The 26,616-nt window shown below is 44.8% G+C and overlaps 1 protein-coding gene across 1 annotated transcript in view; it reads right to left on the bottom strand.

Moving 5' to 3' along the window:
* Positions 1-26,616, bottom strand: part of efl1 (elongation factor like GTPase 1) — a 94,089-nt gene that overhangs the window by 55,968 nt on the left and 11,505 nt on the right. The window contains exons 8-15 of the mRNA XM_079997111.1: positions 25,077-25,200; positions 22,481-22,560; positions 21,517-21,653; positions 20,715-20,837; positions 18,888-18,987; positions 11,014-11,171; positions 10,460-10,635; positions 5,664-5,799 (exon numbers count right to left, since the gene is read on the bottom strand). Coding sequence (XP_079853237.1) covers positions 5,664-5,799; positions 10,460-10,635; positions 11,014-11,171; positions 18,888-18,987; positions 20,715-20,837; positions 21,517-21,653; positions 22,481-22,560; positions 25,077-25,200 — 1,034 coding nt within the window. The remainder of the gene's footprint in view (positions 1-5,663; positions 5,800-10,459; positions 10,636-11,013; positions 11,172-18,887; positions 18,988-20,714; positions 20,838-21,516; positions 21,654-22,480; positions 22,561-25,076; positions 25,201-26,616) is intronic.

The following is a 26,616-nucleotide window of genomic DNA, read 5'->3' as shown; positions in this document are numbered from 1 at the left end:
TGCGTGCGGTTGAGCTCGGTGAAGGATCGTTCTGTCGGTGGGTTCTGCTAAAGATCTGGGTCACTAGCCATTACTGGCACGACGCTAAAGAACCGCTAATGTGAAACAAATGTTTTCATTAAGTCGGCCCGTGTTGAATCAGCGTTTCACAGACTTTTCTTTCTGCCTCCTCTCCGCCGGCTTGGACGGCAGCGTTGCGGCTGTCTCATCGGGCAGCTGCTTCACATTAAGGTCCTCCGTGATGAGGGTTTCATGCCGCCCGGCGTCTTTAACCCCGGTGACAAACTAAGCACACCATCACCCCTCCGCCCCGATCGCAGATAAATCCCGCTGCTGCGGCGGGCTCCACGTATGGTACTGATTGTGAATCGCGCCCCCTCCCCCGCTTTCCCTCCGCCGAGCGCCGAACAATGGGCTTTTGTTTCGAAGGCTGAAGGAGTAACAGGACTGCTGGGAGGATGTAAGAGAAACGTCAAAAGCCTGCTGAAGATGGACTCTGACGCATCATACTCAAATGACGGAGGGACGTCTTTGGTCCATTGCCGCCGCCGGAAGTCAATCAAGCCAGTGGAGGTGCTCCGTGACGGAGCGTAAACACAACGCCCCCTGGTGGACAGTGCGTGCAAATTTTGCATTGATAACGTACCGTCAGAATCTAATTTTCAACAGGAAGCAATATCCCTGACCCCCTTAGTTGACTAAGGGGGTCAGGGATGTTAGACATTGTTATTTTTGCCGGCTGTGATTACCAACACAAGACAAGACAATGAACCCACAATTCATTCAACAGAATGAGACAGAGAGCAGTCACTACGAGTGTTGAACAAACACAACAAGCTGACAGACAAAACAGGAGGCTCCTCCTCTTTTTTTTGTTTTTCTACCGCCACGACCGAGCTGAAGCCCAAGCCGTTGGAGGTCAAATCTGCGTGGAGATTTTGGATACTTAACATTGATGGACTAAATGTGTACGAGGTGATCACCGCAGGCCAGCAATGTTCACACCACGTGCACTGCTGTGGGCACAAAGCCTGCACAACCAAGGTTGAGGATGAAATGCCTTCCTGTAAGACAGCGGCGATTGCCTCTTGGTCGTGCTGTGAATGCTCATTGGAAAAATCAATGTGGAAATATGAGCTGGAGATGAGATACCGGGGGGTGACGAGTCAGAAAAAATACATGGTGTTCGGGCATGAGTGGCTAAGACTTTTGTCCTTCCAGTGGAGTTTGTGATGTGGGCAGATTATGAACATCTCAGGTTAGATATATGGAGAGGGAGAGAAAGGGAGAGATTGAATGAGGCTAGCTAAAGAGAAAGACAGAAAGCGAGAGAGCGAGAGAAAGATCGTTGGAGCTGTGAAATTGCAGGGTCACCGTCATAAAAAAGAGAAATCAGCCATGAGAAATAAGGTGAATAAGAAGAGCCATGCTGAATGGACTCAGCCGTTTAAAAAGCTCTGAACGACAGAGAGCTAAGGTAGAGCGAGAACCTCAGGTCACAAGTTTAACTGCCCGACGACTCGACTCCAGCAAAATCTCCGCAAGACATCCAGTCCATTCAGAAGCAATAGAACAGAGGGAGGGCGACCTCAGAGGCACCACACTGTGCGTCCAAACCAATAAGGCTGTTTGTGCTGAAGACTTGTCATTTGCCTAAATTGTTGGTAGTCATGACCATCAGGCCTCCATTCATCACCTCGAGCTGTTTCGAAACCAAAATCATGGTGGGCCTAGTCGCAGCCATCCCACCCGCAGTTGGACAGTAGACGCAAAAGGGAATCAGTGGAAACCGCCCGTTGAACTGTAGGCTGCCAATGTGAACGGTCAATTGACTCATCCCCATCCCAAGTTTTAAAGAACAAGTTTCAAATAAATATTTTGGAGAGGTATTAACATGAAGGGAACTATTAGTTTGGCCCGTCCTCTATTTACTTGCATTGGAGTGGGCGGGGTTAAACGTTGTTCTGGAAAGCAGCTGTGCAGACGCGGTGATGACAGTACAAGTACAGAGAAGGAAAAGTGGTCGATCCATCCATCGAAAAATTGATCAACTGCAGCACTGGATGCCAGGGCAGCGAGTTTGGGTTTTAATGGAGTTGAGGTTGGAAAACCGGATGGTGTACAAGTAGCTTTAGGATCCCCAACATCCTTACCGTGTAAATCGGGACAAGGACGAGATGAAGAGATGACATGGGAACCTGCCAACACATATTGTGCGTAGTGTGGAATTCTGGCCCCAACATGTTGGAAGAGGAGAAACATCTGAATTATCTGAAATGTGAAATCCATCATAGCGGAGCTTCGGAATCCAGCCCCGAGGCGTTAGCTACGCTGCCGGACCATGAAGTGTCCCTGCGGTCAAACTGCCTGGCCACCGGGCTTTTCTGCTCCTTCTTGGGTTTTTGTTGCATCGCCCTCCCCCTTCTGTTGTTTTTCAGCAGTGCTTTCAAGCAAGGCACGTCACCACCAGCGGCTGCATTTGGGGAGGAATGCAGAGGAATGTGTCTCTGTACTTCTATGTTGTACAAACCCTTCCCAATCCTTCAGTCAGATTTACAGCTCAGCACCAAAGCTACACCGTAGCTACGGTGCCAGTGTTGTAATAATGTTACTGCAGGCAGGGCAACGTACCAGTTAACAGTGACCTCTTGACCTTGTTCACATGTATAGAAGTACAGGTGTACAAATCACAAATGATATTTTAGCCTTGGGCAGAGGATTCTTATACACTCTGGATTCTAGATTTGAAAACTGAGCAGCATCCAAAGCGAGATTCTCGTCGACCTAGGAGAACATCAGGATACATTTAAGGTTTGTCTCTTGGCTCCTTGGTGTCCATAGCAGGACGCTGGGCTGACATCGGGCAAACCCGGCCGCACTCAGCTTGAACCCGCGGCACATGATCGGGGGCCGGAGTTTGCCTTCAAAGCCCGGCTGTCGAGGAGGCGATCGGCGTGACGGGGAGCCCCTCGTTTCCTGAGCTGCAGGAAACGAGGGAGGAGCGCGGTGGACAATAGATACAGCATCTGTTCTGCTTTTGTTTGCCTGCATCTGTGAATGTGTCAGTGGTGGAAATAAACAAAGTGCTTAAGCACTGTACTTAAGTACATTTTTCACAAATCTGTACTTACTTATTTCAGTTTCGAGACCTGACTTTTACTCGACTAAATTTCGAAGCAAATATCTATACTTTTGACACGACCACAGTCTAGTTACTTTAGTTTAAAAAAAAATGTATTTATACACATTAAAATCAGGGGCTGGACTGGTCAAGGATTATTTATCATCGTCATGTCCTTATAAATCACTGACACCATCTACACAATTGTAAGTTATAATCAGGATCTGCCGGAGCATTATCTGCAGAAATCAGGTACAGTAGTATGTTACAAAGTATTATAAACTCTGTATGAACAGTATAAATACTGTTATATCAGGGCACTGGATTTTATAAGTATAACTTTTAATACCTTAAATCGTAATTTCAGTTTTACTAGAGTTATTTTTTGTCTGGATGTTCGTACTTTTACTTCCTGAATTTCCTACCGGGTATCAATAACTTCTCACACCACTGGAATGTGTACTATATTGTGTGTGTATGCACACTGTACGTTCCTGCTCTGCCTTCAATTCAAAACAGCCGTCATTTACTTCCACACGATCTCGCCACATGCAGATGGGCATGCATGCATTCCCTCAGAGCACCAGCGCAAGCTTAACGCTTTGTCATGCGGTGCGAGCGGTGCACCGTCATGTGGCGGGCAGCGAGATGATGCACGCCACATCAAACGCAGAGCCACATGTGCGAGCGTGCACGTTCAGAGCACATAGCCACTCCGCTCTCCGATTACTCGGCTCCAGCCATCAGATAGTAATGGGGGTGTAATCAGGGCCAAGTTTACGCTCTGGCAGCCTCTTGCGTGTCCACAGCGAGCTAACAGGACGGGGCTGATGGCTCACACATGGTCGGGAGAGGAAACGAGGAGGGATGGAAGGACGGAGTGTGTGAGTCTGCGTGGGGTGGCAGTCGTTTCCACACCTCCCACAGCACCGAGCCTTTGTTCCACATTCAGCTGAGTCATCATGTCTTCAAAGCAGAATCCAAAGAAGCTAATTACAGAATGCAGACTCTCCCCTTGACCCACTCTCCGAAGCCCACCGACCAGCTTGGGTGGAGGTCTACAGCCCCCAGGTTGTAAGGACGCTGCCCTGCATGCACAACTGCAAAAAAAGGCTAAAGGCACGATGGCTACACAGGCTACACAGGCTACACATCGGCCCTTTGCTCTGCTGACGTGCACGGGGTGGAAAACGCTCCCCGTGGTTTTAGAGCGAGTACCCGCTCAGAGCGACCAGCATTTCAACCCTCAGTTGGACGAGAGCGGGAGGAATTAGTCATTAAAGAGACAGAGAGACTATCTGAAACCAGAGGTGGGCGTGCAAGTCTGTTTGATTAGTTGGACTTGAAAAAGCAAAAGAGAGAAAAAGAGGAAGAAACGCTGCCATTACATTACATGGAACATACTGGTCTGTCTACTGGGACCACTGAGAGCAGCTCCAAAGACCAGATCACACAGATCTGTGCTTGAGAGAGAGAGAGACAGAGAGAGAGAGCGACAAGAGAAGAAGAGTCATTGCGTCACTCCATCATGGTTTAAGACTGAACCCTACGTGAGAACTTGGCTGTGGTTTTACTTTGCCACAAGAAGTGAATTTACTCATTGCGCTGATAAAAAATACTGTTAAAAATACAACAAATATCAAAAATATTGCTGTGATCAAGGCCTAAGAGGAACAGGGGGAGGGACGGATGTCCGGCTTTCTCCAGTTTTATCAAGCTATTGATTTTTGCAGAGGGAATAAGGGCGCAAAGCCTTCTCTGTAAATGGTAAACGAGCAGCATTTAATACACTGACTTTTCTAGTCCAGTCCACATTCACCCATTCACACACAGATAGTGGAGGCAGCTATACCAGGGTGCCAACATGCTACCAGTATGTGCTGGGGATTGAACCAGCAATCCTCCGATAAGCAGATGACGCGCTCTTCCTCCTGAGCCCCTGCCTCCCATTATGTGGGATTGCGGTGGAAGGTCCAGATCAACAAGTCTGAAAGCAGAGTCAGTTGAGCAGTAAAACCCCATGCAGGTGGCAGTAGCAGCAGCATTTGAATCATTACAGCTGATTCTAGATTGGACATCATTAGTAATCTTAAATTTCCCTTTTCCCGCACTATTTTCTTAGTTAATGTACTCCAGGAAACATATTGATGATTAACTCAACCACCTTTTCCAGTGAAGCCACACTAACGGTTTCAGTCTTTATCCATCTGCAAAACACATCGATCGATTTGGTGTTCAGCAATGGCCAACACGTTTGAACAGGTGGGTACCAACTAATTATGTGTACTAAATTAAACATACTTAATTTTGTTTTATTAGTAGCCTTTTGAAATAACTATTGGCAAGATGAGTATAACTTAATGTAGTACTCAGTTGTATACTCGGATTAACTACTTTTATCTAAAATAGTATTCAGGTTGATATTTGGAGTACGACTTTTGTTTTCTTTTTTTTTTTTAACTACATTTCAAAGAACGACTACTTTTGCAGAGCCGCGGGGCCTGGTGGTACTGGTTGTACTGGTCTTGCTGGTGGGACTCACCCAGAATGTTCCCTGCTGGGACCCGGTCCAGGTCCTCCAGCTCTCGCCCCATCAGCAGGTACAGGTTCTCTGCTGAGCAGACGGAGAGGTGAGGAACTCTGGGAAGAGAGTCATTAACACTGCAGCCCTCTGGGAGCTGGAGAGAGGGAGGAGAGAGGAAGAGGAGGGAGGAAGCGGAGAGGGAAGGAGAGAGGAAGGGGAGAGAGGAAGAGGAGAGGGAGAGGGAAGGAGAGAGGAGGAGGAGGAGAGGGAGTGGGAAGGAGTGAGGAAAAGGAGAGGAAGAAGGAAGGAGAGGGGTGTAGAGAGAGAGAGAGAGAGAGAGAGAGAGAGAGCGAGAGAGAGAGCGAGAGAGAGAGAGCGGGAGATAGATATTTCAAATAGTTTCATTCATTCATATATTTTTTTTCATTATATAGAACTCTAGACAACTTTTATTGACCAAGCTTTATGTTGTGATTAACTATTTATGTCATCATTGTACTGTGTATTACAACTTTTACTGTATAACTTTCTTACTCTATAAGTGTAACACAGATACAGTACAGCTTCATTGAACTGAAAGGAATTGATGGAGACAACGAGAGACAGCTATTCAACATCACAGTCCATACAAACCATCGAAGAGTAAATGTTAAGCATCTTATGTATCCCAACTTTTATTCCAAACTATTCATGTTATTTTGTGTTCTCACTTAGTGTTGACTAAATTTTAAAGCAACTTCTTTACAAAATTCATTGTCCTTCGATCAAAACATCATGTCAATAAAGTGAAATGAATTAAGAATGATGGTGTGTAATAAGTAAAAAGAACAGCATTATGAGACACAAGACAGTGATTCATAGAAAAAGTAACGGAGCATTCCGCTGTAAAGCCAACTTCATAACCTCGGTGAAATGGTCCGGCTGGCACTCAGCCAGTTGGAGACGGCCGTATGAATCTGTTTGGCTGGACTGGGCTTCCCCTAATTATCAGCACAAGGGATTTAAATTCACATCCTGAGTATTATTGTATGGTAACCTCATTACTGGAGATTTCACTTCAATGCACAAACTTAATGGCTTGGAGTTGAGTCGTTTAGCAATTTCAGACTATGTCATCATGATTTTCTACAATGGTGAATTTTATTAAGAGTTCCCAAAGACCCAAAGAGTCTTTTTCAATAGCTTTTCAACCAGAGTGGCAGTGAAGGCTCTTCACAGAAGGTAGAATGAGATCTACAGTCCATTAAAGAGCTCAAAACTCCACAAGTCTAGATGACAGCGGTACAGTACTTTAAGGTTCACAACTTTATGTTCTGTTACCTGGTGTCTGTATTTGAACGGAAGGAGGAGGGAGACTCAAAGGCTGAGATGGCGAGCTGAGCTCGATGATGAGCAAATCACATTTAACCGCATCGCGTCAGATCTTAGAAATAACAGAACAAACTGCGTATTTGGAGGTAATAAGCCGTGGAACAGAAGATAATCAGACTGTTTATCATGGCACTAAACAAGCAGCATTAAAACCTACATCAGTAGACTGAAATTATAAAAAGATGCATTAATATTTCTCTATAAATGTCAGGGAAAAAAAGCTTTTCACAACAAATTGGTCGTGGCTCATTCCCGTTAATTGCCTCACAAGAGAGAATTGGAAATAAAGCGGAAAATAGTGTTTGTAGTGCTTAAGCAGCATTCTTAAAAAAACATTAATAGGTAATATGGTTTTGGGTTGGTTTCAGGGGAGTTTGAGAAGGGCAGTGGACTGACGTGTGTTAAAGCAAGATACTGGTGACAAATTGAGTGGTGACATTTTAGTTAGAAATATTCTGTGAAAACAGAATCAGGGATGTTACAACCAGGGATGTTAAAATGTGCCGACTAAACAAGTAAACAGTGTCAACAGTAAAATCGAAAATGTCTTTTTTTTGTAATTGCCTATTCAAAAGGTACTAAAACCTTAACTGTTTTCCAAAATAGCCTATTCAAAATTTTCAAAATAAAATAAAATACTAACTGTACTGTTTTCCAAATGGGAGAGGGAGCGAGCGTGCGTGGCGGTGACACTGCACCTGCAGCTCCGCCCCCGGTGTGTGCTGCAGGAGTTTCGCTTTCTCACTTTGCATGTTGAAAAGGGCTACTTCACGTAAGATTCAGAGGGTCTCGATAACCTGCGGTGCAATGAAAGTGATTCAAGATCCCATAGACTCATTTATTTATATATTTATTGCCTTGTTTATTGATTTCAGGATTTGTTTCTTTGACATATTTCTTTTTATTTGCGGTGATGACGGTAATGAGGTATCCCTAATCAGTCACTTTAAAGGTGCAGTGTGTATTATTTACAGAACGGACTTGGCAGAATGGAATATAATCTTCATAAGTATGTCTTGAATGAAAATAAGAATCATTGTGTTGAGCATGAACAAGTTGAGTGAATGAGCCGTTTTTATCTACATAGGGAGCCGGTACGCTTCACGAAGGCTGCCATGTTGCACCGCCATATTTCTTCTACAGCAGCCCAGAAAGGAAAAACCAAAAGCTGGCTCCAGAGAGGGACCTTCGTGAGTATCTTCCACCGTGTCGTCCACGGAGGCTGACATTTTGCACCGCCATGGGGAGGGGTATTAAGTTGGTTGCAATCTGCAACCTCACCACTAGATGCCACTAAATTCCACACACTGCACCTTAAAATACTGCATTCACCGTTCCTGTGGGCAGTGTAAACTGTGGACGTGATTTCTCCACCATGAAAAAGGTACCGGGCTACAACTCACACAACTCATGATTGCTTTTGATAGCAACCTATCCTTAAATTTAAGAATTTACTAAATAAAAGACAAATCTTCACTTTCGCTAGACCCTAGGAACAGGCAGCAAGGAGAGCATTTGGGGGCCTGCACGAAGATTTCAATTAATGGGCCTCCTGTGGCAAAAATGTGACTCACTGCAGCGAAACCCGCATTGTCACGAATTTCTAAAATTGCCAGGAGCAGCCAAATGGGTTGAAAAAACCTTCCTAGAAGGAAAATTTGATTTTTCCAGATTTGTGTTCTTTGTGTTTTTTTTTTTTTTTAATCTCTCAACATGTTTTCAAAACCGAGCTTGACTTATAAATAGTTTATAAATGTTAAACCATTGGGTTAAATATTCCTGTTAGATTACATGGGGAAAAGAACACCTGTAAGCACCTCAACCTCTATTTGGGTGGTTGTGTTCAACTTGCAAGGAACCACATCAAGATGCATTACAGTTTTGACTTCCCTCAACAGGTTGGTACATGGTCAAAAGAAGTGATGTCAACTTTGGCTATTCATCGTGGAGAGAATTGCATGAAAGGGGTTGACAAAAGGCTACAGCAGAAATTAAATATGGGTTGGTCAACTATTAACATTCCTAGGCGATTTTGGCTATTTGGCAGACGCACATTTATATACTAAACGACACACCGATGTAGATATACAGAGACTAATATTATTGAAAGACTGAACATTTTGTTGTGTTGTCTGCACTTTTAAACTCCTAAATAATTTCACTTTTAAAAAACATGTATATTCTTACTGTCAAATAAAAGCTTTTTTAAAAAACAAAGATGTGCGTCGATGACGTTGCTCAATAGAAATTGCCCCATTCAGCAGGGTGTCAAGTGGCCATGTGGCTTTGTTGGTCCTCCAAGCCTTTTGCATTCTGGGGAGCTGGCTGAATCGGTACAAGTGTTGGGGAAACTTTGTGGGTGATTATTTCAGAAACACAGTTTGCCGCACCCTCGTCATTAACAAGTCATAGCTTTAAAAATATTTGCTTGATTCGCACAAGTGACACCTTGTTTTGAAGCTGCGAAGTCAAAAGGTACCAAATTTACCTAAAATCCGCGGTGGGTTACAATTTCCATATCCTGATGCCATGGTGAAAATTTTCTCAAAGCCAAGGAAGAAAAAGTGCAGCACCAGGGCCGAAGCCAACCGCGCCAATCTGCGATCCGGCGTGACTTGTCTTAAGGCTTTTTCGGCGTCTACCACTAAGTCTGAAAAATATTCTACGGTAAAACATTGAGAATCCAAATAGATTTCTGTCTTATCTACATTGAATTCAAGATTCAAGATTCAAGATTCAAGATTTTTATTTGTCACATACATATACATACTTCCATACATATATGCAGTGAAATGTAATGCAACGCACCCGGTGATAGCACACAATATGTCCTAGGAAAAAATAAAAAATAAAATAAAATAAAAAGTAGAAAATTCCTATCTAATAGACCGACTAACTGACTCCTAAAACGTAATACAGTAAGTGGAATACTTATAGAATAAGATAAAAATATATAGAATAAAATACAATAAAAATAAATTGAAATAAAGAATTTTAAGAGTTTTAATGATATTACAGAATGGAAGCGAATAATCAAGTAAAAAAAGCAGGGAGCCAATTCAGCTGCCTTGTGCAACACCAGAAGTTATATCTTGATTACGCACATTTTAGTATTTTTAGAGCTTATTGTGCGTCATGAGATTTCACTGCATATATGTATGACCGTATGTATATGTATGTGACAAATAACCTCTTGAATCTTGTTGCTCTGATAAATGCTCTGAAGGTAAAAGTGAATGTAACAGTGACTTTAGCGAGTTTGTCGAGTGAGTCTTTTTTGTTTTTCATGCTTTTCACATGTTTATCCATTCATCCGGTCATCCTTGGTGAGAGAAAACACTGCTTCTACCTCTTAGAGACTGAACGTTCTGGTGTGGTTCACGTGATTTATCGCAATGTGTGTGTGTGTGTGTGTGTGTGTGTGTGTGTGTGTGTGTGCGTACCATGCATAGGGCCTGGGCGGGGTCGTACTTCGGCCCAAGGACAAACACCTTCTGGCCCCTCCTCAGCTCCCCGCTGTAAACCCTGGCAAAGGCCACAAACTCCTCCTTGCTTTCATCCTCGGACTTCGGCTCTCTCACCGTCAGACCGTCCATTTGGCCGGTGACACACTCTGAGTCTGCACAGACAGACGGACAGTCAGCGCTCAAATGTTCTATAACAATAATAACTACAAATAATCATATTTCTATAGCATGTGTCCCAATGCGCAAAGACACATTAAACTCAAATGGAACTTAAAAACATAGTGAGAGAGCTTCATATATCTAAGGAAGCATGAATACTTTTTCTCAGGCCGAGTACAAGTACTGACTACTAACTTTTGAATATTTGCCAGTGCCGAGTACCGATACAAACACGGTTTGTAGTACGATAACAGTGAGATAAGAGATTTTGAAGACAACACCTGTACATTTTGTATGGTTGGATACAAAAATAAAGAGGAGAAATAAAATTAAAAATGAATGAATGAATGAATGAACGGATGAATTCTTGCCTGTGGTTTTGTCTCCAGTGGGCAGGGCTGACTGTGTGCTGCTTCCTGACTGACTGCCAGCGTCCTGACTCTCTGCCTGCCGATTGGCCGCCATCCTGTCAGCGTGTCGCTGCCTCGCCAGCTCCCTGCGCTGGGCGATCTCCTCCTGGGTCAACGGCCTGGGGTGAAGTGTGCGCTCGCGCGCGCACGCACGCACGCACGCACGCACGCACGCACGCACGCACGCACGCACGCACGCACGCACACACGCACACACGCACACACGCACACACGCACACACGCACACACACACACACGCACACACGCACACACACACACACACACACACACACACACACACACACACACGCACACACACACACACACACACACACGCACACACTTAGCGTTTACACTTTTTCCTTCATGTTTTCTGAAACAGTTATTTACATTACTGTTAAATCCTAAATCCACCACAGGTTCAAGCTGAAAACCAACTTGAAAGAAGACACATTGTATTCTTAAGACATTTCAATGTGTTAATAATTTGGACTGCATTGGACTGTAAGCACAGTGCAAAGTGTAAGTGGTAAGTTCCTCAATAATTGTAAAGGTTGTGCCCTGAATGTTTAAATGATAGGAACCAACATTTTAAGGCCTGGGTTGAAATAAACTTTTAAGTGTTAAAATTATATCAGAATTTGTATACGTATATATATATATGGCTGAATTGCTATTTCATACAGCATCATTAAGAGCAGTTTGGTGTTAAATGAGACGGTGTGAGCTCTGTGGGTCCATTGAGCAAACTGCCTGTTCTGTCAACACCTGATGGTCATGTGGTTGAGCCCTCAACAACAAGGGCCATTCCTGAAACACAGAGTTAAAAAACCTGAGTGCTTTCACAGGCACTGAGGGTTACTTTGGACGATTACTCCCCAGCTACGCACCGCTCGGGCACGTTGGAAAAACAGAAAGCAATTACCCCGAAATTACTTTGGGTGCGTGCCCTGTCTGTTAGTGAGTGTGTGTGTGTGTGTGTGTGTATGTGTGTGTGCGTGCATGCATGCGTGCGTGCGTGCGTGCGTGCGTGCGTGGGCGTGCATGTTCGCTCCTCAAAGAAACCTCAGTGACTATAGCAACACAGCTGGTCACAAAAGCCCAGATTGACGGCATCCAACGCAGAGTTCAACTCCACCACGACAAAAAAACACTTAAAAAACAGCCCATAATTTCGCCCTGACAACAGCAGCAGCCCCGCCGACTGCCTCCGGTTAGCAGGGATGAGATAAAGGCAAACAAAGCAAACAATGTGCTGAATTCAGGAAGTGCAACAAGAAAAAGACGAAGACTGGACCTCAACGTGACGAAAGCCTGACGAGCGGTGGGAGCACGTGCACGCTCCACCTTATTCTACGGCACGAGCGTGAAGCGGAGCACAGACCGGCTTCACGGAGAGCAGGAACAGACGTTATGTAGGAAACAAGGTCAGCAGGCCGGCGACACAAGGTGAGGAGAGAGTTTTTGAGCTGTCCCAGACGTGTCGATATTTTATAAACATGTATTTACAAGCACAAGATGATGCAGTTTGAGATATCCCCCACAAGCTCTGGGATTATCAAATGAGAGCGTGGGAGGAAACCAGGGGAGGAGCAGCAACAACTGTATATGGAACGCATGTCATGTCTATTCAAAGAATGGAATGTTATGTAGTGTATATTATTTAGAACTTTATGAGTGACCTCCATCTCTTTCTCTCCATCTCCCCCCTAAATTCTGCCTTTTGCCATCTTTTCTCTTTTGTCGGCACAATGGAGAGCACGTGCAACTACAACTTCAAGCTGCTGTTCACTCTAAAGCTCCATCTTTGTTTACTTCTGGCAATGTCGCGTGAAAAGACAGTGCGAGTGTGGAATAGTGTAATGTGTGAACCTGGTCTGGAGCCATCTTGTACATTCTGTGTCCCCAAGACAAAGAAAAGACAAGAGTAGTCGTGCCCCTCCAACCTTTGCCACCTGAGCTCCTGCTGCTGCAGGCCACACATAGCTCCACATTTTGGATGGTTGAGTTTTTTGTGTTTTTTTTTTTAATCTCGTGAGGTCAAAACAGTCGCATATTGGTGAAAATGGGACAGTCGTGAAATCTGTTTCTGGCGTCACTCCTTTGCGGTGAATGAGGTAATGGCTTTCAAAGATGAGAGCAGGACGCTGAGAACCGCAAGCAGATCTTTTAAAAACTATGGGAATTGGAGATGAAAAGAGGTGTGTGTGTGTGTGTGTGTGTGTGTGTGTGTGTGTGTGTGTGTGTGTGTGTGTGTGTGTGTGTGTGTGATGGAAAATGAAACGGTCGATTGATACTAAAGCTGTCTAAAGCGCAGCACACTTCATTGCTCTTTCGCCTGCGAGAGGATTTTCACAGCAGACACCAGTACTTTCCATATGAGCTGGAGATTCTAAAACTGTCACTATTAGTTCCTCTATCTTTTCTTACATTCTGGGCCAGGCCGATCAGCAGCTAGAAGCAGAAACACCGTCTCCATAATGGAAATGTGAGGCTTACTTCACGAACATCTGCCTTGTACAACACAACTTATACATCTGAGACGCTTTGTTATTCACTTTACCCAAACCCTTATATCGTATATTAATGTATGAAACTCTCTGATTATGTTTTAAACTTTTTTATGGATTGTTTTATTTCATGTGATTTTAATGAAAAGTGTCTTTGAGCATTCGGAAAAGTGCTATTCAAATAAAATGTATTCCGATGACTAAAATATTATTATAAATTATAATATTATTATTATTATTATTATTATTATTATTATTATTATTAATAATAATTATTATTATGATGACTATTATTGTTATTATTATTATACTACCTGGTGATGAAGGGCAGTGCGTGTGTGTGTGTGTGTGTACTACACTAGGCAGCTTCAAGTTAGAAACCCTTCTGTCGGCCATTTTTACACCCCGAGCCATTAGCCCAAACTGATGACATCACCAGCCAAGATGTTTTAACACTGTGCACATACAAGCAAGTGTGTGTGTGTGTGTGTGTGTGTGTGTATATATATATATATATATATATTGTGTATCCATGTGTGTGTGTATGTGTATAAACACACACACACACACACACACAGACACAAGGTGTGTGTTGGCTCCCAACACTCTGCTGTTGGGAGCCAAATTGATGATGGCTTCCATGACAACAGCACCTCATCAGAGAGAACTCTGCGGAGGAATGTGTTGAGTGCGTGCGACAGCGGAGAACCTGCTCTCACACACACACACACACACACACACACACACACACACACACACACACACACACACACACACACACACACACACACACACACACACACACACACACACACACACACACACACACACACACACGCACACACGGTAATGTGATACTGTTAGGTTGGTACTGGAGGTAGAAGGAAGGAAATGAAAGCACAGTCAGATGCTAGCTCAGCTCCGGGCCGACGATCCTCAGGGTGTTTGTGTGTAGGAGTGCAGCTGAGGACACTGTAGTGAGTGGAAGAGCTGGAAAGTAGGAACAGACCGAGACGCCTTCCAAGCTCAACACGCTGCACATTCACAGAATCAGCTCATTCACCTCAGATGTTGCAAAGAGCAATGGGAGTACTCATGTTCAATGTTAAAGTAAAGTATAAATACTCTTGTACAGTGGTTCTCAACGTGGGATCTGGGATCCTTCAAGATGTTCCAGGGGGTCCCCAGCAACATGATTAATAGTTCAACTTCACCATTCTCTTATTTACGATACCTTGTCTGGCGTTACTGTTATTTCCCTGACTACAGTTTAGACACTAAAGAGACTAAATCTGATCAAATGGGGTCTGTGACCCAATGTGTGTCAAATTGAGGGTCCTCAATTTAAAAATGTACGAGTTGGAAAAGTAACTTATTCGGCATCCAGCCCTCAAATTTAAGTATCAAGGGACATTCCATCCTCACTGCACTAACCTCTGTTGGTTAGGCTTAAATCGTTGATGGTGCAATTACCAAAAAACGAAAATACATCATTAGAGAAAGTTGGTTGCCCTAATGGAAAAAAAAAAAATCCCTAATGTCAGTTTTGGTTTCCATAATGGCAACCAACCACCAGCCAAATCACCACCAAATCAGCCAACTTGCCTTTTATGGCGGTTTTAACGAACCGATCTTAAAGATTGCATAATAAATGCCTTTTATTCCAAATTATTATCACTTTTAGGCATTACAGCTAGTGAGGTAAAAGGTAAAATGTGAGGTATTATGCTTTGAACTCTGTTAAATATGTTAGACGTCAAGGTCATTTTGAAAGCAAGGCCTTGCATATGAATAGAGACAGGCACATTCCTTCTGGATACTAAAGGTGACGTTCCAACCTTTTCATACGACTCAAGAGTGGTGAGTGTGGTGGTCGTCCCTGAGAGCTGAACAGCACGACAGCACCATGCATCTGGTGGCCTCAGCCTGGCAGCGGCAGCATCAGCCTTAACGGAATCTCCACACGCAGGTTCAGCCGTTTAACCATTTTTTTTTTAAATTGGTTCCTACGTGGTAGGAAAAAAATCCTTTATTCCTGTATGATTCAGATTTTTCAAACATAAGCTTGAAGAACAGTTTGCTAGTTTGAAGTACAGGGCCAAACTTTTAAGTATTATTATATGGAGTTTAAGAATAATTAGAGACGTCTGGAGGCCATCAAATACAGCCTATGGAGAGCCCTGATTTGGTCTCGATGGCATATAAGATGGTGTCATCAGCATAGACATGGATAATACTGTTAAAGTACTATTTACTTTTAATATAAATATACATAAAATGATCAAATCACCCGCTCCCCCTCTCTTGCCAGAGAGAAGCCAGGGAACATCTCCGGCTTCTCATGCCGACGTGATTCTCCACTGCCTGGCTTGTGAAGCCGACTCAGGCCTGAGATCTGGGTCAGGTTTAGCAGAGCTTAAGCTGCACCGTTCCTTTTTTTTCTACATGCAACAAGAGCAGGGTTCCTCCTTGGGAATGTAGGTCAGGTAGTGGAAAGGAACGAAGACACACACACACACACACACACACACACTCACTCTCTGTAGGAGCCATGTTCCCTGGGTGGAGAGCACCAGAAATCTACGTCGCTGCTTTAATCAAGGCTTGGACAGCAGGTTCTCCTTGCCTCGCCAGCCGGTCTGAGAACCAAAACCTGCGATGAATTCTGACTATCGATGGTCAGCGCAAAATGCACGTGGCATCATTGGTCAAGAAGGCAATAGTAATTATTGTGTGTGAGTCGATCGTGTATGTCAAAAGCAGTATGCAAGCACCAGCGATGGAAGTTCTGGCAGGCTCATTAAGCAGGATTTTGGACAAGGTCTTCGCCCTGGTTTAGTGTTGGGGCACTGATCTCCCTCCCCCTCTCACCCTCCCTCCCTCCCTTCCTTCCTCCCTCCCTCCCTCCCTCTCTCCCTCTCTCTCTCTCTCTCTCTCTCTCAATATAACCCCCCCCGCCTCTGACAGGCTGTCTGCATCTCCTCCTCATCTTGCCGCTTGGATTCCCTGGTAGTGTGATGGCACAGCATACAATTAGGAGCCAGTGCTGTGACAGGAGAGAGAGAGAGAGAGAGAGAGAGAGAGAGAGAGAGAGAGAGAGAGAGAGAGAGAGAGAGAGAGAGAGAGAGATGCCAGCCAAGGGGCTAAAGTAGGATCTCTTTTCTACTCTGCAAGCCTGAGGCTTCAAATATAGCAGAGATCAAGGAGCCAGAAACCGAGAGGGAGAGAGGGGCAGGGAACAAGACTCACAGAAGCGCCGACAGACAGACAGAAAGGTAGATAGATAGATGGATAGAAAGGCAGACAGACAGACAGAAAGGCACACATACTGTACAGGGAGGGAATGCAGGCAGCCATATGGTTATAACTACAGAATATGTAGTTTTGCCGTTCTGGCTCTTCCCCCTTTACAAGTTTTGAAGAAGTTCAGATGTTCTCAGTTCTGTGTTGGGAGTAAACAAACTTCATAAATTTGACAAACAAGAAATACACCGAGGATTTTGCAAAGTGTTTTCAAGGCGAACACAACACATTTTCCTTAATCAATTACCACAAAAACGCTCTCTATCCATCACGTCAGCAGACGGAAGGAGGAGTGGTGTCAGAAAAACGGATGCCTTAATGAAGCAATTTGCACACGGAGTCACACTGCAGCTCATTAATAACATCTCGACAATTAGTTTTGAAAGGAGAACTGTAATGGGCGCCGTCAACGTAAAAAGGAGCCGGCTTTATGGCCGCGGCGTAATTTAGAGACACAGATCACTCAGCGCCGCGCCATGACGGATGGCGAGAGGCGAGGAGCACTCTGGACCATTAACACACACACACACACACACACACACACACACACACACACACACACACACACACACACACACACACACACACACACACACACACACACACACACACACACACACACACAAAACCAACAATGAGAGCCCTAATGGCTCCGCACCATCAATCCCAGTTTCCTCTAAACATCTGCTTCCAGTGAGAAGCTGCAAGGCTCCTACTGTACTGCATCAGTCCTTTTAAAGGGTGAGGATTTGGCTTTTTGTGATCCGTCTCGACCTTGTTCTGAGCCCGTGGCAGCCTTGACCCTCCCCTTAATTCACAGGAGGGGCTTGAAGAAAGGAATTGATGATGGAGGGAGGAGGGGAGGCGGGTAAGTTAATGGGCCAGATACTGGAGAGAGGAGTCCGATGTTTGGAGTGCATTCAGGTTACTAAAAGGAAGGAGGAAGGCAAGGTCCATCACTCATCAAGTGTGTGGGGGGAGACTGCCCTGAGTGTGTGTGTGTGTGTGTGTGTGTGTGTGTGTGTGTGTGTGTGTGTGTGTGTGTGTGAGAGAGACAGAGAGAGAGAAAACAGCTGTCTCCCACTTTGAACTAGATTTAAAAAGCCTCTTGAAACGCAATATTTAGACTCGCTTGAGGTCGGCCATTTTTATATCGAGGAGTCTCAATTTGATCCTCATCAGCCCACAGACCCTATTTAGGATTGAATCCCTGGGATTCAAGCTGAGAATCATTTTATCGTGAGATATGATTTAGTGTCTCTCCTGTAATTAGGGAGATAACAATGAAACTAGGATCCAAACAGTCATTGTTGCATATTATGTAACGGTACTAACGTGTTTGTAAAGTAAATTAAATAACAGTGAAGAATAATTAGCAATCAATTAACTGGAGACCTCTGGAAACTCTTGAAGGACCCCTAGGGGGGTCCCCGGACCCCATGTTGAGAAACCACTGGTTTAGATAACCGTCCTATGAGATAAATGATAAATGAGTACCGTCTTACCATTATGTATCGTTACGTTTTCTTAATATACTTTATTCCTTAACGATGATTTGAATTTGCTCAGTTCTTTACTTAATGACGATATTTGCATGAAGAAGCCAGGTATTCTTTCAGGAAGTTGTTTAATTTCTCTGGAGACAAATTAATCAAATTGTCTATCAGATACAAGGCACCACAGCCCTCAACAGAATGATCTAAGATGATCCATTTAAAAGTAATGGACTGGTATTAGGTTTGAGGCGACTTGAAGTCTCTCGCTCTCGAGTCGCAATCTGCTGTCAGTGGAGGAAAGACGGAGGCCCTGGAGTGTCTGGAAGCTCCACCAGATCCACACCCAAAAGCTGCTCCGCTCTCCCACTGAACAAAGGACAAGTTCCTGCACAGAGCTCCAGGATCACGGGGGTCACTGGGACGGTAACAGGGCTGTAGCACCACCTAGTGGCTGCACGTGTAAACACACGTATTGAAAAGTGCGCGCACACACACACACACACGCACACGCGCGCGCGCTGCTCACCTCTGTTTGTTCTGAGGCATCGACTTGGAGTCCACAGCGAACATCTTGGACACAAAAACGATGACCGGAGCCTCCGCCTGGCTGGAGCACTGGAGGAAGGCTGTGGCACACGCGCGCACACACACACACACACACACACACACACACACACACACACACACACACACACACACACACACACACACACACACACACACACACACACACACACACACACACACACACACACACACACACACACACACACAGTGCGACAGGCTTAAAACACATTAAGAAAGAAAAGCCAAATTGAAGGAATTTAAAGTTTCATTTTTTGCTGACCATAAGTCATTGGACACATTATCTGTTGTTTTGACTCTGTACTCTCAATGTTTACATTATTCCCGTTCCAGTTTAAAGAGCAGACTGTCGGTTTCAATTTGAGATTATTAACAATAAAATTGGTTTCACAACTTGAAACTAACAACCCCCTTTCATGCATAGTCCCCACTTTTCCAGGTAACCAAAAGAATTTGGACGGATCACTACTAGGTTAAAATCAGGGACTTCTTTGTATTATTTGGTTGGATATGTTTTGTATGAAGTGCCTTTCTGGAAGTATCACACAACGTGCAATGACGCAAGTTGTTTTACCATAAAGAGGTGACTGACACACTTAAAGACAGACTGCGAACAGTTTATCAGTTTCTCAGTTATTTTTATTTTCATTCCAAATAGATGACGCAAACTTTTTGACTCCAGCCGCTGGGAAGTGTTTCCATCCCTCCGCACTTGACGAGTTGCTAATGAGATATGAATCCCTGTCGTCACATCTCTGACATGCAGTCGGAGTGTGACAGAGAATCCACACCGCCGTTTTCCACCGTATAGCTCTGATGTCATGCGGAGCTGCAGGGCTGCCTGCCAACTCCTCTAATCATTTTCCCTCCGTCTCCCTTTCTGGCTCCCGGTCCCAGCGGTGCGGCTGCCAAGGCTGTTTCTGGCCGGCTGAGCGGCCTCGCTGCCCGGCTGAGCGGCCCCGCTGGCCGGCGGACCAGTTGGACCGCGACACGCGTCAGGTTTGGTCAATAACAAGGACGGTGGAAATATAAAAGTTCAAAAGGAGGAAAAATACCTTGCTAACTGAACATGACAAGGGGGATGTGGGCGACTCTGTCTCCAACTGGACAAATGAGAGATCCAGTTGGCAGATCCCCGACCAGAGAGGGTCTGGATCAGGGACACACCGAATGTGATCAATGATATTAACTGACACTGAGCGACATATCAAGGCAATCAATATACTGCTAATAACACTTTGCTACAGAAAACTACATTTTCTCATCTTGGGCCCCTGACAGAGATAACAATGTGTCTGATGGAAAAATAAATGGAATGTTTCAATCATTATGTTCTCATGAGTGCATACAGAGTCTGAGTCAGTACTGTTGACATAAAAGAACAGATCCGATTGGCTGATCAAAACAGCTGATTTAGAATGAGTATCATCAGTGAAAGGGGAGTTCTGGTACCATAGTGTGGATGGATTAGCTGAAATTTGATGAAAGACAGAGGGGAAATGACGCAAACAAAGTTAAAAAAAAAAAAAATATATATATATATATACATAAAATTTCATAGCCAAATATATAATTCAACTTTTACCATTTCCTTGTTTTAAGATAACATAAAGTACTGTATTGATCGGCCGAAGTGTTTGTGTGTATGTGTGTCCATCCTGTCCATCTGGTCTTGTGTGTGTGTGTGTGTGTGTGTGTGTGTGTGTGTGTGTGCGTGCGTGCGTGCGTGCGTGCATGTGTGTGTGTGCGTGTGTGTGCGAGTACGTACCGCTTCGTAGCTGCTGCGTTTCCTCTGGAAGGGAATCGAACAGGCGAGCCCCGACACACATGAGCTTCTCCACCCGCTCTGAGGTGATGTCCAGCGGACTGGGGAGCTTCTCGCACACCATGGCTGCGGCCAGGGTCAAGGAGGCTACATCAGCCGTCACAATTATTTGAGCCAATCGTTACAATAAATAGAAGGTTGAGTTAATGCAAATTAACCGTCAACACAAATGCTTGTTCCAAACCCGGGGGAACAGGAAGCATCGGGGCAGAGTTTGCAGCGTTGAACAACCCTGATTGGTCAAACACAAGCTACATGAGAATCCTGAAAGCGCACCAATCGCAATTTTAAATACCAGTAAAATGAGGATATAACAGTCAACGCTGGCTGTAAGTACTGACTTCCCCACGCGACCTAAGCAGAAAATGGAAAGCCAGAACCCGAAATACAGCGGTAGATGGACCAGCGATGCATTAATTAAGTATTCACAATGATTGAAATTAATGAAAAAAATTAATTAATTAAGCATCTTTTCAGAGCAGGAGATTGAGACGGCGACCCGGAACCGGAAAGTCCACCAGAAAATGTATTTGCAAACAGCGCTGCAGAAACCAGCGCACGGAGGAACTTGGAAAGCTGACGTGGTTGAAGGGACGTGCCAAGGTTCCCGTTTCAGAAGCTTCCAACCCTAAACGGTTCCTCGCCTACTTCCTGTCATTTAGCGTGAAAACATCTGTACCGTAGGACTGCCTGTTACCGTCCGGATAACAAATCCTACCGGATCTCAGGGAGGGTTTGCGGATACTGAGAACGGCCTGGGAGACAGGAAGCCACTGGCTGCAGATGGCAGACAGCAGCACCTTGGGGTCCGAGTGATGGGAGTCCCTGGAGGTCACCTTCACCCCCAGCGAGGACACCATCTTCTCCACCTTCTCCTTGTCCCTGTGGAGGTTTGTGAATGAAGAAACACAAAATTAAAGTGGATTATTTTAACTCCACCAGACACAAAAGCTGTAAAAAAAACAAACTTTTTAGTTTAATTTAATGCTAAAAAAAACAGGAACTTGAACGGCCTCGATCAGGAAACACGACGGGAGACGGTGGCAGCTTCACTGACAGCACATTTACTGTTGATTCTCATTGATAAAATAATAATATCTGACTTGACGTCAACTGTCAGTCAGTTTCAAAACGTTGGATTCACAGAGACGTCTCCGGGGACCCGAATGTCTGCTGAACTCAGGGTGAAACGTCGCGTTTCAGACGCCGCTTTCATCAAGAGCAGAACCGTCTGAGAGTCCACGGCGAGTGAAGTTCGGCGCTGTTATCACCCAGCGCTCAGCGGCCCAGAGGAATGAGAGAGAGAGGGAGAGAGAGGGAGAGAGAGCGGGGGAGAGAGGGAGAGAGAGAGGGGGGGGGGAGCGGGAGAGAGAGAGGGAGAGAGAGGGGGAGAGGGAGAGGGAGAGAGAGAGAGGGGGAGAGAGAGGGAGAGAGAGAGGGGGAGAGAGAGGGGGAGAGGGAGAGAGAGTGGGAGAGAGGGGGAGAGAGAGAGAGGGAGAGAGAGAGGGGGGACTGAGAGGGAGAGAGAGAAAGAGACAGGGGGAGAGAGGGAGTGAGAGGGAGTGAGAGAGGGAGAGAGAGCGAGGGAGAGAGAGAGAGCGGGAGAGAGGGAGAGAGCGAGAGGGGGAGAGAGAGGGAGATAGAGGCGGAGAGAGAGAGAGTGAGAGGGAGAGAGAGAGAGGGAGAGAGAGGGGGACACTGTCACAAACCTTTGCGTGATGACGGCGTCGTATAAAGTCCAGATGTTGTCAAGAACGAGCTGAACGAACAGAGGCTTCTTCCCTTTGGCCTTGAAAGAAAGAGAGAAAGGGGGAGGGAGAGAAAGGGGGAGGGTGGACAGAGGGGGAGGGAGAGACAGAGTGAGCAAGGAGGAGAAAGTGAGTGATAAAGAGAGATGGGGAGAGAGAAAGAAAGAGCAGGAGGGAGAGAAAAGGAGAGTTCAGACCTCTCATATCCAACGTATTGAAAAGTGCACACACACACACACACACACACACACACACACACACACACACACACACACACACACACACACACACACACACACACACACACACACACACACACACACACACACACACACACACACACACACCAGTGTTTAGGGGTCAACCAGTTCATTTCATCGCCCGTTCCCGTGGCAACCAGGCAGGTCAGGCCTGTGAAAAGGAGAGAACAGCCTCCATCACCTCTCCTATGTGTGATGGAGAGAACAGCCTCCATCACCTCTCCTATGTGTGATGGAGAGAACAGCCTCCACCACCTCTCCTCTGTTTAAAGGAGAGAACAGCCTCCATCACCTCTCCTCTGTCTGACGGAGAGAACAGCCTCCATCAACTCGGCTCCATCTGAGGACCGCATGGAGGCGCACCGTCGGCCCGTGATAGGTTTCTGGGTCACTAAGCGCTACTTCCATGGATGGACACAGCTACTTACAGAATAAATTAACACATTAAGACGGAATACTGATTCAAAATGATTTAATACGGAGCGTGTCTAGTTTAAAAGCTTCCATGAAGAAAATAAGCCCAACGCAAACCCATTATGGTATGAAGGTAAAACAGATAATTTCACTGAATGGTGAACTGAGTCTGCTCGTCAGCCTGCATGCAAATGGCATTTTGGGATTTAAAAAAATCAACGTCAGCACTCACGTCTTACGTTGTAGTTTCTATGTAGCATCACAAGATGGCACCACTAGCTAGTGCTGCTATTGACCAATCAGAATCGTGGACTGAATAATTATAATCTATACTTCAATATTCTCACTTGGTTTTTTTTTTGTTTGTTTGTTTGTTTTTTTACTTTTTGAAAGGTAAATTAATGCACCAGAAAAACAAGCTTGGTGGAACTTTCTAAACATCCTGAGGTATACTGGGCTTTTTCTTTTTACGTCATAAAAAGTCGCTGACAACGGGGCGACCAGGCCAACTGAGATGGTTCACAAAGGCCCAAATCTGGTTGTGCGGGGAAACCTGACTGAGCAACCGTTAACTTCAGGCCCTCTACCAAAAAAATGGAGATTTCACAAAATGCTTTTTCGCTTACACAGAAACAGCTCCCTCTATTAGCGGCTAGCCCGACCATCAGCCCCTCCGCCCCCAGTGCTTTTTCCCGCGCTCGAGTAAGGATTAAGATGAGGGGATGCTGTGATTTCTATGTGAAATCTGGGCTTGTGAAGTGGAGGTCCTCGGGGTCTCCATTCTGAGGCTCCAACCCGGGACCCGCGCAGGTTCAGGTCCTCGTTTCAGTCGGACTCATCGGGTTTGAGTGGGGTGGCATTCTATCTGCGCGGGTCCCGGGTCTGTGTCTCATTATAAGGGGTGGAGCGCACCTTTTGCTGCATGTCTACATCTTTCTATTATTCTGAGCCTTTTCCATATCAGGCTAGAAAAAACAATCTTAAAAGCTGTTTGACTTTTTGTGTCCAAATTCAGAAAATACCCCTACCGGCTCGGAGCCAGATCTCTATCCCCACACGCATCGGGTCGATTCACTCATATCTTGGGTAAAAAGCCGCCTGGGTATTATATCTTTTTTTGAATGGTTGGTTCCAGTCGGGTTCAGAGCCAATTTTCTGGACCTGTGGAGACCTCTACTGTGAAGCCCTTTGATACGGGAATGTGATGAGTGATGATAGAAATAAGCTGTGATGGACTTAACCGAGTGGCCACCCTCCTCAGCACAGCTGTTGGGCTGGACCTCACCATCCTATTCAGTGTCAACACAAACAGTCATGACTCATTCCTAAATCGGTTCGACATAATACTGATGAGACGGCTCACGATACGATTCTATATCTTCTTCTTCACAGTCTTATACAGTCTTATACACAATGACAATTGTCACCAATTTTTCAGTATATCATCTAATAAAAAATATATTTATTTTAATTTACTTGTAATGAATTGCGGTATTTCATTTAAGCAGAAAAGGGTTGTACAACTCACAAAGGGTCAATATTGTAATATACTCTATCAATACTATACAAATATAAGACAGTAGTCGACTCTGAAATTTAAACAATAGAATTGAATCATATCATATTGACCCATAATATAGATTATAATATGATATTCCCCCAAATTTCTATATCAGTAAAAGATGGAAAATAATATAAGTGCAAAATAAGCGCAGTGTGAGGTGGAAAAAACATATGTGTCTAAAAACAGTTTAGTGGAATATTTCTCAATGTCACACTCAGACCACTGCTCCTCACTAATGAGTACCACGTGCGGGCGGGGCTGACGGCATGTTTCCTGATGTGTGCGTGTGTGTGTGTGGCGGTGCACGGCGCTAAGCTACCTGTGCCCCCTTCATGATCCTTTTGGCCTTGGCGTTGAGGTAGAAATCCCCCCAGAGGGTCTTGAGCAGAACCTCGGCCCTGATGCCCATCCGCTGGCTGTAGAGCTGGGCGAACTGCTGGATTCTGGCTCGTGTGCGCACACACACACACACACACACACACACACACACACACACACACACACACACACACACACACACACACACACACACACACACACATTTACATTTGTTATAACAGGACCTATTACCAGCTTTGAGACAAACAATGCTTAAACACTGAGCGAATTGAAGGCGGGGTCCCAGTAAACAGGACACGGACCACAGTGTCCTGTTTACTGGGACTCCGCCTTCAATTTTGGACGGTGGCTTGGAGCCTCCGGTTCCCCAGATACCATTGAACTCTGTTTATTTTTAGTGTGAAATGATCCCGAGGAACCAAGGATCTGATGTGTACTTCCTAACCCTCTGCCATTACATCGGAATGACCAACACCTGGTGTGTGTGAAAATATCACTTCTATTTTCTTATTCATTTTTACTGTTTTCCTGTTATTTTTTTCGGTCAAATTTTGCTGTTGTGTATCTTGTGTGTGTGCTTTATTACTATTATTACTTATATTTTTATGTAAGCTGTTGCTGGCACTGCAATTTCCCTCCAAGGATGAATCTATCTATCTATCTATCTATCTATCTATCTGTCCAGCTGTCTGTCCATCTATCCATCTGTCCGTCCAACCGTCCATCCGTCAGCAATCTATCTATCTATCTAACTACAGTGTTGGAATGTAGACATCATCATCACCATCACCTTGAATAAATATTTTAAAGACAAGGTTTTCCTTGGGAATGACAGGACTATCAAAATTTGAGAACAAACTGATTGTGGTATTATCCCCCCCCCCTCCCCTTAAATCTGTAAACTGCAAATCTGCCAAAATAGTTCAATTAAATTCAAGGTGACACTCCCATCTAGTGGACAAAAAAAATAATGAAACCTGCTGCAGGGTGGCAAATTGAAAATTAAATTTGGTGGTAGTACGGCACCATCTAGTTAAAAATAAATACTATATATACATACATACATACATGCATAGATACATACACAATGCATACCGTTTTAGGACACAAAATAATAAACAACATTGTTTTACTTTTTAGTTTATAGTAAAAGTATGCAAAAAGTACCAGGATTACCAGGATAATGTACTAAGGCTGGTGAAATATTGGACACTACACTCTTCGCGGGCAACGGTATCCCATAATGCCTTGTGAGGGCATGACGAGGTAGTACGTCCATTTTTTTTACTCTCATACTAAAGTACACTGTGTGATGGTACCAACATGTAGAACGCTATTTCAGACACAGAGTGGATTTGGTAATGAGCCTGAACCAGAAGGTCTCACTAATGACTGAAACCTACCAGCTTCCAGCTACTTATATTATTAGTATTTTCTTTTTTTTTGGGCAACCAACATCCCATCGTTCATTCCAACAGTAGCTGGTTTGCTGCTAATAGCTGCTCCATCTCTCCCTCTGG

The sequence above is a fragment of the Zeus faber genome, assembly GCF_960531495.2.
Source record: "Zeus faber genome assembly, chromosome: 3".
NCBI classification, from domain to species: Eukaryota; Metazoa; Chordata; class Actinopteri; order Zeiformes; family Zeidae; genus Zeus; species Zeus faber.
Note: the sequence above shows the minus strand (reverse complement) of the source record. Positions and strands in the feature narration are given on the sequence as shown.